Source organism: Alosa pseudoharengus, unplaced genomic scaffold (genome assembly GCF_046254945.1).
Source record: "Alosa pseudoharengus isolate Yale_2024_CS ecotype anadromous, Long Island Sound unplaced genomic scaffold, YU_APseudo_1.1 YU_APseudo_1.1_scf_23, whole genome shotgun sequence".
Taxonomy (NCBI): Eukaryota; Metazoa; Chordata; class Actinopteri; order Clupeiformes; family Clupeidae; genus Alosa; species Alosa pseudoharengus.
In genome coordinates this window covers 1,957,180-1,972,498 of record NW_027468685.1, presented here as the reverse complement: position 1 = coordinate 1,972,498, position 15,319 = coordinate 1,957,180, and the positions used below count along the sequence as shown (strand labels likewise).

At 45.4% G+C, this 15,319-nt stretch overlaps 4 protein-coding genes and 1 pseudogene across 4 annotated transcripts in view; 2 read left to right on the top strand and 3 right to left on the bottom strand.

Moving 5' to 3' along the window:
* Positions 1 to 48: 48 nt before the first annotated feature.
* Positions 49 to 5,527, bottom strand: cunh6orf62 (chromosome unknown C6orf62 homolog). Its single transcript, XM_076301101.1, has 5 exons — positions 3,909 to 5,527; positions 3,516 to 3,692; positions 2,521 to 2,646; positions 2,058 to 2,192; positions 49 to 1,425 (listed from the first exon to the last, which is right to left on the bottom strand). Exons 1-5 carry the CDS (start codon positions 4,035 to 4,037, stop codon positions 1,300 to 1,302), a joined length of 693 nt encoding a protein of 230 aa, XP_076157216.1. The 5' UTR covers positions 4,038 to 5,527; the 3' UTR covers positions 49 to 1,299.
* A 229-nt stretch (positions 5,528 to 5,756) lies between these two features.
* On the top strand, positions 5,757 to 11,606 carry gmnn (geminin DNA replication inhibitor). The gene is made up of 7 exons (XM_076300869.1): positions 5,757 to 6,163; positions 6,686 to 6,767; positions 8,701 to 8,802; positions 8,996 to 9,152; positions 9,419 to 9,501; positions 10,423 to 10,533; positions 10,962 to 11,606. The coding sequence occupies exons 1-7, from the start codon at positions 6,129 to 6,131 to the stop codon at positions 11,217 to 11,219; spliced, it is 828 nt and encodes a 275-aa protein (XP_076156984.1). The 5' UTR covers positions 5,757 to 6,128; the 3' UTR covers positions 11,220 to 11,606.
* LOC143140032 (NADH dehydrogenase [ubiquinone] 1 alpha subcomplex subunit 1 pseudogene) lies at positions 7,021 to 7,371 on the top strand (annotated as a pseudogene).
* Positions 11,607 to 11,654: 48 nt separating the features above from the next.
* Positions 11,655 to 12,741, bottom strand: LOC143140468 (armadillo-like helical domain-containing protein 2). The gene is made up of 2 exons (XM_076301391.1): positions 12,531 to 12,741; positions 11,655 to 12,118 (listed from the first exon to the last, which is right to left on the bottom strand). Exons 1-2 carry the CDS (start codon positions 12,739 to 12,741, stop codon positions 11,655 to 11,657), a joined length of 675 nt encoding a protein of 224 aa, XP_076157506.1.
* Positions 12,742 to 14,091: 1,350 nt separating this feature from the next.
* ripor2 (RHO family interacting cell polarization regulator 2) overlaps positions 14,092 to 15,319 on the bottom strand; it is a 79,542-nt gene continuing 78,314 nt past the window's right edge. Inside the window, exon 16 of the mRNA XM_076301386.1 lies at positions 14,092 to 15,319. This exon is cut by the window's right edge and continues 932 nt beyond it. The gene's annotated coding sequence lies outside the window, so the exon portion shown is untranslated.

Sequence of the window (15,319 nt, the reverse complement as noted above, 5' to 3'; positions counted from 1 at the left end):
AACGAGCCATTACCATTGTTGTTTTAATGCAAATGATTTAACAAGAAAGAAATTCAATGAAGTGATTTAATGTTCACCAAGTAAAGCAGACTTACAGATACCATGTCCCATTTATAAGCACTGCAATAATTAGTTTTATTACAAGATTGGTTCTCCTGTCAATCAAAAAGAAAAACAAGATTTCTAGTGATCCTTAAAACGTCCTCCTTGACATGGATGTCCGTCTGGCAAATAAGCTTAAACGATTCGCTTCCCCTCAGTTCCCATCACCAGAATCTGTTATTCAGTAGCTCCACTGTCTAGTGCACGAGAGGCTTGTTTGGTGACTATGACCGTCGATCCAACCAAACCAAACCCAAGGTTGCTCGCAGCATTGCATAACTCAACACCTGTCCACTCCCCAAAACTCCAGATCTTACCATCATGAAAATTACAGAACAAAATGACATAAGGTTTGATTTATAGGCAAGGAATGACACTCACATGAGAAAATTAGATAAGTCCAGCAAAACAAAGGCAGTTTAAAGACAAACAGGAGAAGCAATGTCTAGGCTGAATGAGCTGAAGGATTCACCTCGTTACATCTTTGCATATCAGGAGTTAAACACCCCCCACCCACCCCCGGCCTCTTCGTCCTTGGTCACAGATTGTCATCCCTAGCATCTTTCAACCCCCCCCCCCCCCCCTCCACAAAACAGACAAGTTTAACAATCCTTCATGACCTGGACACCCAGCCTGTCCAAAACAAGATGACCATTATGAAGACCACCGTCACTGGATCCTGTGTTTGTGTATTTTTGTTTTCTTTTTAATCACCGAGTTCCTTCAGTGACCGGTGTTGGCTCTCTGTGCTGCTCCAAGAAGAAACAACCACTCAAATCAAATCAATGTTCTTTGCAGGTTCACATGACAACAAAAACTATGAAGGGTTCTGACAGGTGAGGGGTGGAGGGTGTGGGGTTGGGTGGAGTAACGACCAAACCAGAACCTGGCAGAGGGGCTTGATCAACACGTGGGCAAGGGGAGGGAGGGAGGGAGGGAGGGGTGTGGGGTTGGGTGGAGTAACGACCAAACCAGAACCTGGCAGAGGGGCTTGATCAACACGTGGGCAAGGGGAGGGAGGGAGGGAGGGATGAGCAGGGTTGGGATGAGAATGAGTGGTCAACAAAAAAAAAGGAGAGTTCCAAGCACAAGTTCAATTCTATTCAATGTAGGAACGTTAAGGGTGAGTACGGGTCAACTTGCTTTGGTGGGCTAGGGTGGGGGGCAGTGGTGGGGTGCTAGCGCTGGCCGAGAGCACTAGTCGGGCATGTAGGGACGCAGGTGGTCCTCCACACCTCCCGCACCCCAGCAGGTCAGCTGGTCCTGGGGCAGGTACAGGCACAGACTGCACAGCTTGAACACTGTGGCCTTGGTCTTTGGAGTCTGCCGGACAAGAGAGAGAGAGAGAGAGAGAGAGAGAGAGAGAGAGAGAGAGAGAGAGAGAGAGAGAGAGAGAGAGAGAGAGAGAGAGAGAGAGAGAGAGAGAGAGAGAATGAACGAGACAAACATGCACCATCTTGAATTTCCCCTGGGGATCAATAAAGTATCTATCTATCTATCTATCTATCTATCTATCTATCTATCACACTTCACCATCTATCCACATTGCCTAGGCTTGCATTTTAGCACACTTGTAAGTTATCCAATTTACTATATAGGTAAAAGTTTTACAAAGAGAGATGCAGATCACTAACATTCACATTCTCACAACAGAGCATAAAGCCAGAGGAATGTCCGTGCCTGAAGTTATCAGAAAGGTTACATTTTAATGAATAAAGAAACTATCCGTTACATGGCCTGGCCTACGGCCAAATTCCGGCAAAGTGCCTTAAAACAAAGCCGTGTTGGCTCCATAAAACATAAAGCCATGTTGGCTCCATAAAACTTCCAAATGAATAAAAGTAACACAGACTATGTAAAGTATATTTCTAGTGCCAACTGAAACGCATGTCTCTATTTAGACCTACATTAACAACACTACTGGTTAGAGGACGGACGGGTTCACATGACCCTACCTGTAAGTGCTGTTTATCCATGAAAAGAAACACAGATTGGTTTGGGTTGTTCATAACCATTCCAGCCTTGTCTTTGCGGCCAACAGCATGCAAGAACTGTTTCTCGTAGTCTCCGTGATGAAACTCAAACTTGGCCTATAAACAGAGGAGTGATATTATAACTCTATTATTATACTATTAACTATTATAACGCTTCCGGAGTCCAGTCTGTCAACTAAGAATTGCTCAAGTTTCTGGTTTTCAAATTGGCAAACCATGGTGCTAAGTTCAAAGGTCAATAAAATATAGTGCAGTTTAAAACTTAAGTTTTGTAAGTATAAGTAAGATCACGGTTAGGTGACCTGAAACAAATCTTTACATTTTGTTAAAGTGTGAGAGGAAGTTGGGTGCCTAATGCCAGTTTAGCCATGTGGACATTTAGAGGAGTTGAGCCGGAGTGGGAGAGAACTGCAGAGTAGCGCACCTGAACAGGCCGAAAGGGCTCGTGGTCGGCCCCCTTCCAACGGGAAAACAGGAGACAGACGACCTTCTCGATATCGTTGCGGGGCCAAAGGATAAAGTCCATCTCCTGGGTACACCCAATGACATCCTGCAAGAAGAGACCACACAACGTTACTACAGCACTGACATCTGATGACCTGCCCACAACTATACACACCTGAGAGCAGTTCATTCACATGCTGAGTAATTCATTTAAAGTTAATATTTAGCATCGATTCCATAGTTGAATGTGATTCATCGCTCAACAGAGGAATCAAGCTCTTTTTCACACATACACAATACGCCTGACCAGAGTTTGAATGGGTTCATGCTGGAACATTTTAATGGACTATTAACATGAAAAGATGAGCCGATACTTAAAGCAACACCAAAGAACTTTTCCTATGTCAAACGCACTATTTGTTTATCCAGCACCGGCTTTGCAAATAACAATGTCCACAGACAAGGTAGAATATGTTGCATGATTTTATGAAAGTACGATGTATTGCGACTTCAGATGCAAGTCAAATTTGTAGTTTCTTATGTCTCATTCCATCGAACTACAGATCCGCTACCCGATCTGGCAAACTTACATAGTGCGATTATAGCCGATAGAGGGCCGCGAAGCGAATGCAGAAGTGCCGTTCACCCTGTTACGAGTTGATGAACCACTGAAACGATTTTGGAAACATTTTAAGGTGCAAAAAAACTCTTTGGTGTTGCTTTAAATCTGTATTAAAAAGGATTTCTGACTCCTGGGGGGTATTCCAAGTACGTGGTTTAGCGACAAACCTGGTTATATTAACTCAAAGTGGTAAACCTCCTAATAGAAGAGCTGTATGGATTAATTCTCCTAACAAAACAATGACATAGGGCTCTTGTTGTAGGAGGTTTACCACTTACTCTGAGTTAACTCACCCAGGTTTGCCACTAAACAACATACTTGGAATACCCTTCTGGTGAAGCAGCTGAACTCACCCTGCGCATCGACTGATACCGAGGGGCGTGCAACTGCACTATGTCTTTCTGCAGCAGCTCGATGGAACTCTCCAAAGAGTAGCTGGAATCCCGCACGCCCTTCAGAATGTTCTCCTCGTAGTTGTTGGTCATGACGGGCAGCACCTCTGCTACCTCAAAAAGTGCAGACTTCTTTTTCTGCTCAGGCCAACATTGAAAAGGGAGGCATAAGAAAACGGTGTCCAGTCAAAGCAATCACTGTGAAGCTAGGAAAATAACAATGCTGCTTTAAGACAAACGGCCACTTAAGACCGACCTTGGGGACTTCATGCCACTTCAATGTGCAACTAGAGATCTGATTAAGGTGTTTATGGTATGACCTAGTGGAGTGTTTGGTGTACATTTCAAGCGCACCTTTTCTTTGAACACGAAGGCGATGTAGATCTTGAAGTCGAACTGGTCAGCCAGGGATTCTCGTTTCTTTCGAAGCTGAGCACGGAGTCGGTTTCTCATTTGGTTTCTTCGGGAAGTAGCGTCCCCCATTGTTGATAATCGTTTCACTTTTTCAATTTTTTAAAAGAATCTATTTTTTGTTATGTTGTCCTATTGACTAGGACGAAGCTACGGTTACCCCTTTTCAGAGAGGAGATAAAGTAACGGTCTCTAGACTACTTGGATCACATACTATTTCTAATAGGAGGGGAAAAACAACAAAACCACGCTAAGTCATCTTAGATCAAATAGGAAAGTGCAGCTGCTGATCACTTTAGTTGCGACTAGACCTACATTAGCAATATCAGTCTAGATTTCTCAAGAGATCATATTGGTTAAGAGCTGGGCATTCAAGTTAAGGCCAAAAGAAACGTACGACTATTCGCGTTTACACAGGGAATAAATCAATTTCAACAGAAAGCAAAACAATTATGGTGACTTTTGTCGCTGCAAATGTAACGTTAACCGACAATAAAAATGAGAGGTCTCAGTACTTCCGAAACCCATACCGAGACAGGCTCTTTTAACTGTGAAATAGAAACCTACACAAACGCTCGAGCAGAGATAACTACTTTTTTGCTATTACCAAGAGCTTCGTTCATAATTCTTTTTTTTTTTTGTAGTTTGTAATTTCTGTTTACACTAAGCTACTTCAGCGACGGCTCTTCGAATGGCAGGGGGTACGGACGACCATGGCAGACACATGTAGATGCCAGGGCAAGTTGGCACCAGGTAAAACACAGAAGTTACCAGAGAAGGTTGACATGTCGCTATTTACAGCCATAAAACTGGCCCACGGTCTTCTACGCCATTGTCGATGACATTCCTCATGATGAGAGCTATTGATGGTTGGCCAGCTAGCCAACTTGTGCTAGCTAGCTAGGCAACGCAAGCTATACACTTCACCACCAGCTAGCTACAAAACTCTCCAGCTACATTTTAATTTAGACTTAACAATGTAATAACGGGCCCCTGTGTTTGCTTAAGAGCTGGTTAATGTGCCTCTTTACATTTTTTGCCCGATTTAACAGAAGGCTTAGTTTACGACAGTGAACACCCGGATCTTGCGAGGCTTGCTAGCCACCTAGCTAACTATTGTTGCTCGTCACCATTTTGAGGAGTCTAAATTGCAGCCACATTGTTGAACTAGTTACCAAGCCTGTTAACTAGCTAACTAGCTTTGTCCCATCTCGTCAAAGGGGTAACAACCGTATATTAAATTATGCCAACAGTTGACAGTAGATTAATTTTCTCTTCTGATGTCGCTTCAAGGTAGTATCTCCGCTTGTTTTCGAGCTTTTTTTTTCAGTCGTCACAAACAACCAACCTAGCCAGCCATGCCATGTCAAGATAAAGTGACAAACCAACAGAAATCCTCCGTTCTTTCGGGAGATATGCGACGAGATTTGCTTCTTGGCGGACCCATACTTATCAGTAATTGAGCAAAACGACTTTTGATCGGTTCTTTGACGTCTCCGGCCTTCGATTCCTGTTTGAGTAAAGAACGGCAGCGCTCCTCGCCAAACAAATGATCCAAAATGGCTCCTGCGCGTCACGCAGTTCTGCAGACACCGCGTGGACACGTGACAGCTGCCTCACGAAAAACAGTCTGACACTCGTGAACTTATATCGCTGATGACAACTGCGCTTGTATGGGCACCACGCAACATTTCATGCTCTTAAAGGGGCAAGCACAACACGACTAAAATGATCTCGTTTTTATATTCATTGAGAGCAATATATGGCGGCTACATTACATTTTAATTTAGTGTACAAGACAACAAGTGAAAGAAACATTTCGTGGTGCGCACATCCAAAAACAAACAAACAAACAGGTGCTGGGTCAAAAAGTATTAACGTATAACACGCACATTAATAATACAATTACCTACGAAATCGACCATACAATTAATATAAAATCACGATAACTTCAGGGTTGTCTTAAAGTTAGTATCTGTGTTTGCTCAGACACTTATGCAAAGTTCATAGTTTACTCATTTCAACACGAAAATGTTTACACATCAGCTGTCCAGCAGGTGAGGCGCGTGAGCAAACAAAAGGAAGCAAGCGACCACTGTTCGCGCGTGGGTAAGGCCACGTGATCCAGTCGACTACTTAAGCTTGTGGCGCGCTTTGGGCTGGATGGATTGTAGTTACCCGGTGTCTTCCAAGATACAGTAAGTGATTGTTTACGATACCTTGATAATACTGGTTAAAGTAAAGTTTTATGCGTTCCAAGTTTGTTCCCTTTTCCTGACCCTTGTCAGCAGCGCTAGGCTAGTACACTCAATATTTAAAACTTCTTTAGTTATCCAGTTAACTTAGCCATCTAGCTAACTTCCCAACAACCTTAGCTCTCCGTGTTAAGTTAACGTTACAAATAATTTCGTTTAACGGAATTCTTTCACTTTTTCTCTTAAGCGCATGATCACCTTTCACCAGGTTTGAGTTGGAGCTGTTCTGATTTATGTGCCGGTTTAAGTTTGCATAATGAAGATTCTAAGCGGGGCGAAAATTACGGGATCTCGCGGTGCTAGGCCTATCCGAAATGATGCGAATTAAGAAAATGGGTTGTGTCGTGCCCTTAACAGGATCATATACTGTGAAGATGAACTTCATCCCAGTAGTAGTTACATGTAAAATACGTGTATGCCGAAGTGGCGTATGTTGTGTGTCTAATGTTCGCTGTCTTCTTTCAGTAACGTGAAGCTTGAAAAAAGAATAGCCATGAGTTCCATCCGGAAATTGAGACCCTCTGACAAGACTTCTGAGAACATTAAGGTAAATTGTAGTGGTTGTAAGCAATACCATTATTTACATTTAGTGGTAATTAATATTGGTAATTAGAGGCATAAATTAATTTCAATACGTTGGTAATGCTTACATTTTTTTGGCAATATATTGTATCGTTTATTTCTTTAGCATATGCTGTAATTATGCTGTTATGGGTCTACTTGACGACGACGTTGTTCATAGTGGAATGACCTGACCGACGACTTGTCCCGTCGGGGAGACATCTTGAGTTTAAAGCTATCAAACAGAAAACAACATTATACGTGCTGTATATTTTACGTTGCGGCCATGTGGTATGAAATAATACCGGGGTTCGCAGTTATGATTGTTTGTCTGATGGTCCCTGGCATTGCTACGAACTATATCCACAAATTCACTAATGGTGGCAAGGAGAAAAGAATCGCCCGGACTCCTTATCAGTGGCATTTAATGGAAAGGGACAAGCGGGTGTCTGGAACAGGACAATATTACCATTCTAAGGGTCTTGAAAACATTCACTGAAGTACGTGGACCCCGTCCACCACGAAAGGATGTAAAGTTGTGCAGAGAAATTGTATAAAATGAAGTTGTGTTAATGTAAAAAAAAAAAAAATGACGACGTTCTTGTTGTTGTATACGTTAACGTTGATTGGACATTGTTGAGAGTGAGTGTCCATGATTGGATTGGTTAGGACTGAGGCGAACAATTCTTGGCTGGTGTGAATGTTTTTAGTTTGTGCTGGTTTCAATATCCCCCCACCAGGATGACCTTTGGGGTCAAGACAAGTCCTGATTAATTTACTTACCAATCATCTAACCTGACGACCTGTTAGTAGACTTTGATATCTGCAAATGAATCATTGTGAGAACTCCATTTGAAATTGGCTTGAGTAATGTAGTTATGTATTGTCTCTGTGCGAAAACATTAACCTGCCCCCTCATGCCGGGTGTGGAGGACCGAGAGCTGCTTCCCACGGTCGTTTTATTTGTACAGGAGTGTTAGCTGCCCAGTAGCCTATAGCAGCGTGTGGGAATGTGAGGTGTTGAGCTTGTGAGTCAGAGGACGGGGGTCTGCCCCTTTCCCACGCTCGCTGAAACACACACACAGACACACACACACAGAGCAGCACCTATTCACTCTTCCTGATAATGGCTCGGCTCTGTGGAATGAAACTGGAGATGATTGGCTGTTAAAGTGTAATTCCAGCGGAAATTGACCCAAGAGTTTTTCTGCATTAAAACGCATCAAATAAGCCGTGGAGACAGTAATTTTCTTTGATCAACCACTACAGAGCTTGCCCCGTTATACGCTATAGCCCCAAATGGCAAACAGTGGATTAGCTAAGGGCCCTGAGCAAACAGTGGATTGGCTAAGGGCCCTGAGCGAAACACTTCCCAAATTGCATGTTTTTAACCAGTAATATGTTGTGTGTTATGTGTTTTAATGCAGGAAAACACCTTTGGGTCAATTTTTGCTGGAATTACACTTTAACTAAGGTGGACATACAGAGGCACTGGTAGCCTGTGGCGTAGTGCAGTCACGCACGCACGCACACACACACACACACACACACACACACACACACACACACACACACACTTGGTAAAAGCACAGGGTCCTGCTGTCTGCTATGTTAATCAGCTGGTATAGACTCCTTAAGGATGTGTAGAGATGCATATAGATACATAGAGGTAGATGGGTTTAGATATAGATGGATATGTTTAGATACACACAGATAGATGGATACATTATCTATCCTGAGGAAAAATGTAAGCAACAAGTACCATGATGCATACAGAATCAGAAAAGTACTTTGTTTGGATGGAAACACAATTGTGAGGTGATGGTCTATCCACCAGATGTCTGACTCTAGGGGACTATCACTGATCCAGTATGCATAAGTGGATGTGTGTTGTTTATTTTTGTTTTTGCTTTCTCTAGAGCTTCTTCCAAGCCTCAGCCAGTGCCAGAGGGCCAGTGAGAAGGACCCTGCATGCGCTGCAGCCCTCTGCGGTCAACAAAAACATCAAGCGCACAGCTGAGGTTGGTGGTGCACACACACACCCCACACCCCACACCCCACACACACACCACACTTCCCACTTTAATGATTGTTAACATCCAATACAGGGATCCGTTCTATGTGCATTAGTCAAACTGAAGTTGTGATTGTGGCATGGGGGATGGGAAGGGAATGGAATGGGCTTACGTAATGCATCGATCTGTTGCTCCCCAGACGGGTAAGGCTGTTCCCAAACGGAAGCTGTGGAACGCAGAACAGCGCAAGGGTTCTAAGAGGGTGAAGGCAGAGGTTGCGGTTCGGCCTGCAGACTCGGAGAACGACCATCTCCCAGAGGGAGTCTCTCAGGAGGCCTATGAGCTCATGATCAAAGGTGTGGACCTGGGCACATAGTGTCTGGTTTGGGTCCTGTTTTCTGTCTGTCTTTCTTGATAACTTCCATTTCCAGTATTTCCTCTACGTTGACTTGTAATTTGCTTCCATTTGTGATTCGCTGTAGTTTTACGGTTTTGTCACTCGCTACGCTCCTGCAAACTGAAATGCATATTGCTCACTTGTAGCGACGTGAGGATTGTAGTCATGGTAGCAGCACGAGGGTGGTGGTCATTGTGGTCTTACGATTTTGTCACTTTCTCCCAGATGCTCCTCCGTCCACCTACTGGAAAGAAGTGGCTGAGGAGAGACGCAAAGCCCTCTACAACGTCCTGCAGGAGAACGAGAAGGTGTGTGTGTGTGTGTGTGAGCGAGTTAATCACTGAAGAGCAGCTCACTAATGTTTAGCCACCTTAGGGTTCATTCCCACGCTCTAGATGAGCATGACTCAATGCTGTTTAGACCCAGATAAACCTCCCGTTATATAGCCACCTTGGGCTACAGGTGGATGGCCAGATGACTGATACTAATTGGGTTTTCATGCACATTTTTATATTCAAGTAAGAAATCCTGTGCTTCTATTCTGCCCATGTGATCCACCATATAGCCTCCCATTCTGTTCTGCCCGTATGATCCACCATATAGCCTCCCATTCTGTTCTGCCCGTATGATCCACCATATAGCCTCCCATTCTGCCCGTTAGATCCACCATATAGCCTCCCGTTTGATCCACCATATAGCCTCCCATTCTGTTCTGCCCGTATGATCCACCATATAGCCTCCCATTCTGCCCGTTTGATCCACCATATAGCCTCCCATTCTGTTCTGCCCGTATGATCCACCATATAGCCTCCCGTTTGATCCACCATATAGCCTCCCATTCTGTTCTGCCCGTATGATCCACCATATAGCCTCCCATTCTGTTCTGCCCGTATGATCCACCATATAGCCTCCCATTCTGCCCTGTATGATCCATCATATGGCCTCCCGTATGATCCACCATATAGCCTCCCATTCTGCCCTGTATGTGTACCCAGCTCCATAAGGCCATTGGAGGTGTGTGTGTGTGTGTGTGTGTGTGGCTCCATAAGGCCATTGGAGGTGTAGATTGTTGATTGTGTGTGTGTGTGTGTGTGTGTGTGTGTGTGTGTGTGTGTGTGTGTGTACCCAGCTCCATAAGGCCATTGGAGGTGTAGATTGTTGATTGTGTGTGTACCCAGCTCCATAAGGCCATTGGAGGTGTAGATTGTTGATTGTGTGTGTGTACCCAGCTCCATAAGGCCATTGAGGCGAAAGACGAGGAGATCGGCCAGCTGAAGAGCGAGAACGCAGATCTGCAGGAGCTAGCTCAGCACGTGCAGCACATGGCCGACATGATCGAGGTGAGTGCCGCGCCGACCCCACACGATGCACCGGCACCCCACGCCACACGATGCACCCCACGCCACACGATTCACCACACGATGCACCGGCACCCCACGCCACACGATGCACCCCACGATGCACCCCGCACCACGCGATGCACCCCACGCCACACGATGCGTCTCACCAACGCCACATGATCCGCTAACGCTGCACAAGGGGACGGGACGCAGCTGGGGGGGGGTTGGGGGGTGTAGGGTGAGTTGGTGAGTGCACTAGTTTGTTTGTTTAGTTAGGTTTGGCCTTGTTGAGGTTTACCATGTAATTTGGCCCCCTACACTTTATTTATTTAATTAAGACCCTGGTTTTGGTTGCCACAGGTTCAGACAACCAGAAGTTTAAGCTCTGTGTTTATTATGGCTTTCAAAACCTTCTCTCTCTTTGGCAGAGGCTAACTGGGAAGAGTCCAGACAACCTGGAGGACGTGCGGGACCTGGACTTTGATGCTGAGGAGGAGGAGGATGGTGAGGAAGACGACAGCCGGGCATCAGAAGAGGAAGACGAGGCAGAGCAACAGGAGGACTGCGCTCAGAGTGAGGAAGATGAGGATGAGGACTGTGCACAGAGTGAGGAAGAGGAAGATAAATCTGAGCCATCGTCCACAGAGTGTGAAGAGGAGCCCGAATCTGCCCGAGAGGAGGACTGAGGATTAAGATCTGGACTAGGACTAAGGACTAAGATCTGGACTAGGACTGAGTGTTAGTCTTGCTAAGGACCAAGGGCTAATACATGCACACTCTAAACATATGGACATCACACACACACACACTTTAAACATATGGACGTCACACACACACACACACACACACACACTCAGCCCTGTACTAGGATGCAACATGGAGGGCCCTGAAGAGTAACAAGTGCAATTGCCCATGTGGTGCATTGGAGAAATGAGTCATGCTATTTTTAATTTAAGTCCTTGTTAATGTACTTTTACACATGTTTTACTTTTTTCTGCTATTGTTACTGTGCAGTTTTCTTGCACCCCCTTTGTACATAAGCATTGCCTTGACCTGTGTACATGAAAATAAACTGCCCACTCCTTGTTTTTATAAACAGTGTGTCTGTATTTTCTCTTAAATCATTCTACGGTTCCTGTGTGTGTCAGGCGAGGCTCGCCATTACGCACGATCGGTTCTACGTGCTTGAAGCCCAGAACCAGCAGTAGAACGGTGGCGTAGTTCCACGGCCACCCCATCCAGTCCTCGGCCTGCAGGGCCTCTAGGCTGGCTTGCAGCCCCGGCTCACGCTCCAGGGTGCGCAGGGCGGGCACGAAGTTGCAGCAGAGCACGTCCAGCAGGTAGCAGGCCCACATCTTGACCCTGGTGCTGTGGGGGCCGGCGGGGACGAGCATGGGGGGCAGTGCTGACAAGAGCCCCAGGGAGCGCGCCCGCGCCTGGTTGCTCAGGTGACCGTAGCACGCGGTGCTCAGGGCCTCCAGCAGGAGCGTCAGGTGCTCGTCGCTCAGCTCCGCCCTTCTCTGGGTCAGCAGGTCCACCAGCGTGGGCAGGAAGTCTGCAGCGATTTTGCCCGCCTCGTAGCCACCTGCAGCAGGGGTTGGCATAGCATAGCTCCCCATTAGCAGAGGTTAGCATAGCATAGCTCCCCGTTAGCAGGGGTTAGCATAGCATAGCTCCCTGTTAGCAGAGGTTGGCATAGCATAGCTCCCCGTTAGCAGAGATTAGCATAGCATAGCTCCCCGTTAGCAGGGGTTAGCATAGCATAGCTCCCTGTTAGCAGAGGTTGGCATAGCATAGCTCCCCGTTAGCAGAGGTTAGCATAGAATAGCTCCCCGTTAGCAGGGGTTCAACCTAGGGGTGGCCCAGGGCATGTAAAGGAGTGTCGGGCGAGTTGGTAGGTTTACCTGTATAGCCGAGCACCCCAAGCTGCTGTCACCTGTGTAGCCGAGCACCCCAAGCTGTTACCTGTGTAGCCGAGCACCCCAAGCTGCTGTTACCTGTGTAGCCGAGCACCCCAAGCTTGTGGGCGGCCTCCAGCCTCTTCCCAATGGGCAGGGCCTCATTCTGTAGCTGCGCCCCGGACTCCCGGATGTTTTTATGGTGGCGGATTTTCCCTGTGTCCTCCTCAAAGCTGGTTCTTTGCTCCACGTTACCAAACAGGTGCACCCTGATGTAGTTGTGGTACAATTTGGACAGCAACTGATACATATTCAGAGTCTTCCAGATCACATACTAAATAGAAGTGTTTTCATGTTTATGCTTTAAAACTGAGGATTCCGCTCCTGGAGGTTCCGATCTGATCAGCAGTCTTTATGATGCAATGATGGAATGTTTGGTAAATGATGGAATCATGGCTGTGACATCACAGGCACTTGTATTCTAAAAGGGATATCTAAATGACTGAGGTTTCTATGCTTTCAGATACTTAGATATTTACTTTCAAAATAATACAGCAGACCCAACATTTTATAATGCAATTTTTTTATTATGCAAAAATAAACTTTATTGCCACTTTCAATGAACAGAGAGAATACTGTAAATCTCAACAAGTAAGTAAGGAAAATGATGCGTACAGAAGCTCATAAGCCCAAAACAAGAACATAATTAGCTTCCACTTGAGTCCTATATCCAACATCTGTATCAGTGTGTGACTCAATCTCCCCCCATCTCAAAATACCCTGCAGTCAAATACCCCATCTCAAATACCCTGCAGTCTGCCATGAGAATGCATAAAGGGAACAAAACAAACTCAACAATATCGCATATTCATATTTTACAACTGAAAGACTGTAGGATTCAGATACACAACAGAAGCAGTGAGCGTTTGTATAGCTGAGCAAAAGGCCATCGGGTGCTTCCGAAACAATGGTCACTTTTCCGAAGGCCGTGCATGGAGGGCAGAGGCCTCGACTCGGTGGAGTGGAGTGGGATCGCCTCCTCACACAGCAGGATAAAAACACTAAAATACTAAAAACCAAGCACGCACACACACACACAACTGCTGAAACTCCAGGAAGGAAGCTCCGCTTTGCAGGGCGACAGGCACCCATAACTTAAATTTACAGAAAAGCAATACTCTGAATAAAGGCCTCTCTCTAGTTTTAGTAATAACTTAAAACATTTACTGCCTGCCAATCCAAAAATACTATTTTTATTATAATACAGCAAAAATATGATAAAAAGCCTTAATTAAATACATTAATTTTCTTTGTCTATCGCTATGGCTTTCCGACAGGGTGTAGTACACATATTAAATGCAAATATAAATGTATTATTCAGTTGTGCTTCTCATGTTATTGGTTGTCCTAGTAACGGACACATTCCATCTTGTGCTTCTCTGTTCTCTGATTTGAAGTTAGGTATCAAATTCTGCTTTGGTTGGTTTTTACTTAATGTTGAATGAGATAAATGTTAGCAAGATGACCAGGTGTGTTTTAGGGGATATTTGTGTGAAATAAAACTATTTTGATGATCTTTTTTAAGATGCTCCTGAAACGTGGACAGAAGAACAGTAGAATGCACAGGGCTAAAACGGTTCAGTTATTTACACCTGTGAAGTTGATCAAACAGAATCAGGTTTAATATGCTGCAGTCTCAAGACCACTGATATGTGTTCCCTACGACTGAAAGGCTTCTCACCATTCCCCACATGACAGCCAGATCAGAGCCAGCTGTGAGCCAGATCAGAGCCAGATGTGAGCCAGATCAGACTCATGTCTGTCCCAGATCCCGCTGTCAGATATGGGCTGAACGGCAAACCCAAAAACACATTAACAACAGAATCTGTGCTCATCATCAAAAACAAGAATGAATACAAATTACAGAAAGATATTAGCATTGCACTGTTTAAAACAACTGCATTTGTTTACAAAAAAATACATACAAGAGGAGAACCAAGCTGAAAAAAGAATACTAAAAAACAGAAGCTCGTCCTGGTTCACCCTCTACTCAGTAGTAAAGAGACGTAGAGCTTGAAGCTGCTTAGAACCCCAGTCTCAGGGACGCTTAGAACCCCAGTCTCAGGGACGCTTAGAACCCCAGTCTCAGGGGCTGCTTAGAACCCCAGTCTCAGGGACGCTTAGAACCCCAGTCTCAGGGACGCTTAGAACCCCAGTCTCAGGGACGCTTAGAACCCCAGTCTCAGGGGCCGCATTCACAGTAAGATCGAAACACACAGGCCGAACCCAGCCTAAAAGATCCACTCTTCAGAACCCAGCCTAAAAGATCCACTCTTCAGAACCCAGCCTAAAAGATCCACTCTTCAGAACCCAGCCCAAAGGTCCACTCTTCAGAACCCAGCCCAAAGGTCCATTCTTCCTGCTCCTGGGTTGGTACCATTAATCTGATAGTGAGTGTCTGCCCGGCATCCTGTCTCCCTGATGGGCTGTGCTTCTCCTCAAAGCTCACACACACACACACACACACACACACACACACACACACACACACACACACACACACACACACACACACACACACACACACACAGCCTGGCTGGCCCTGTGCACATCCCTGAAGCAGAGTGGGGGGGGGGGGGCATATGTACAAGCCTGCTGCAGTGCAACTTCAACGCACAAAACCAAAACAGGAACTAAACAAGAACTAAACAAAAACTATAAGAGGAACTGGAGGAATATACACCAATGTAGCTATTACATGATTATGGCTATTATTAACGCTAATGTGAATATCATGGACGCCAATGATTAACGCATAATAATCATGTTAATTGCACAGAAGTAAGATGGCTTCATTGTGTTCTAGACACAGAGGTTCTGATCCAAAC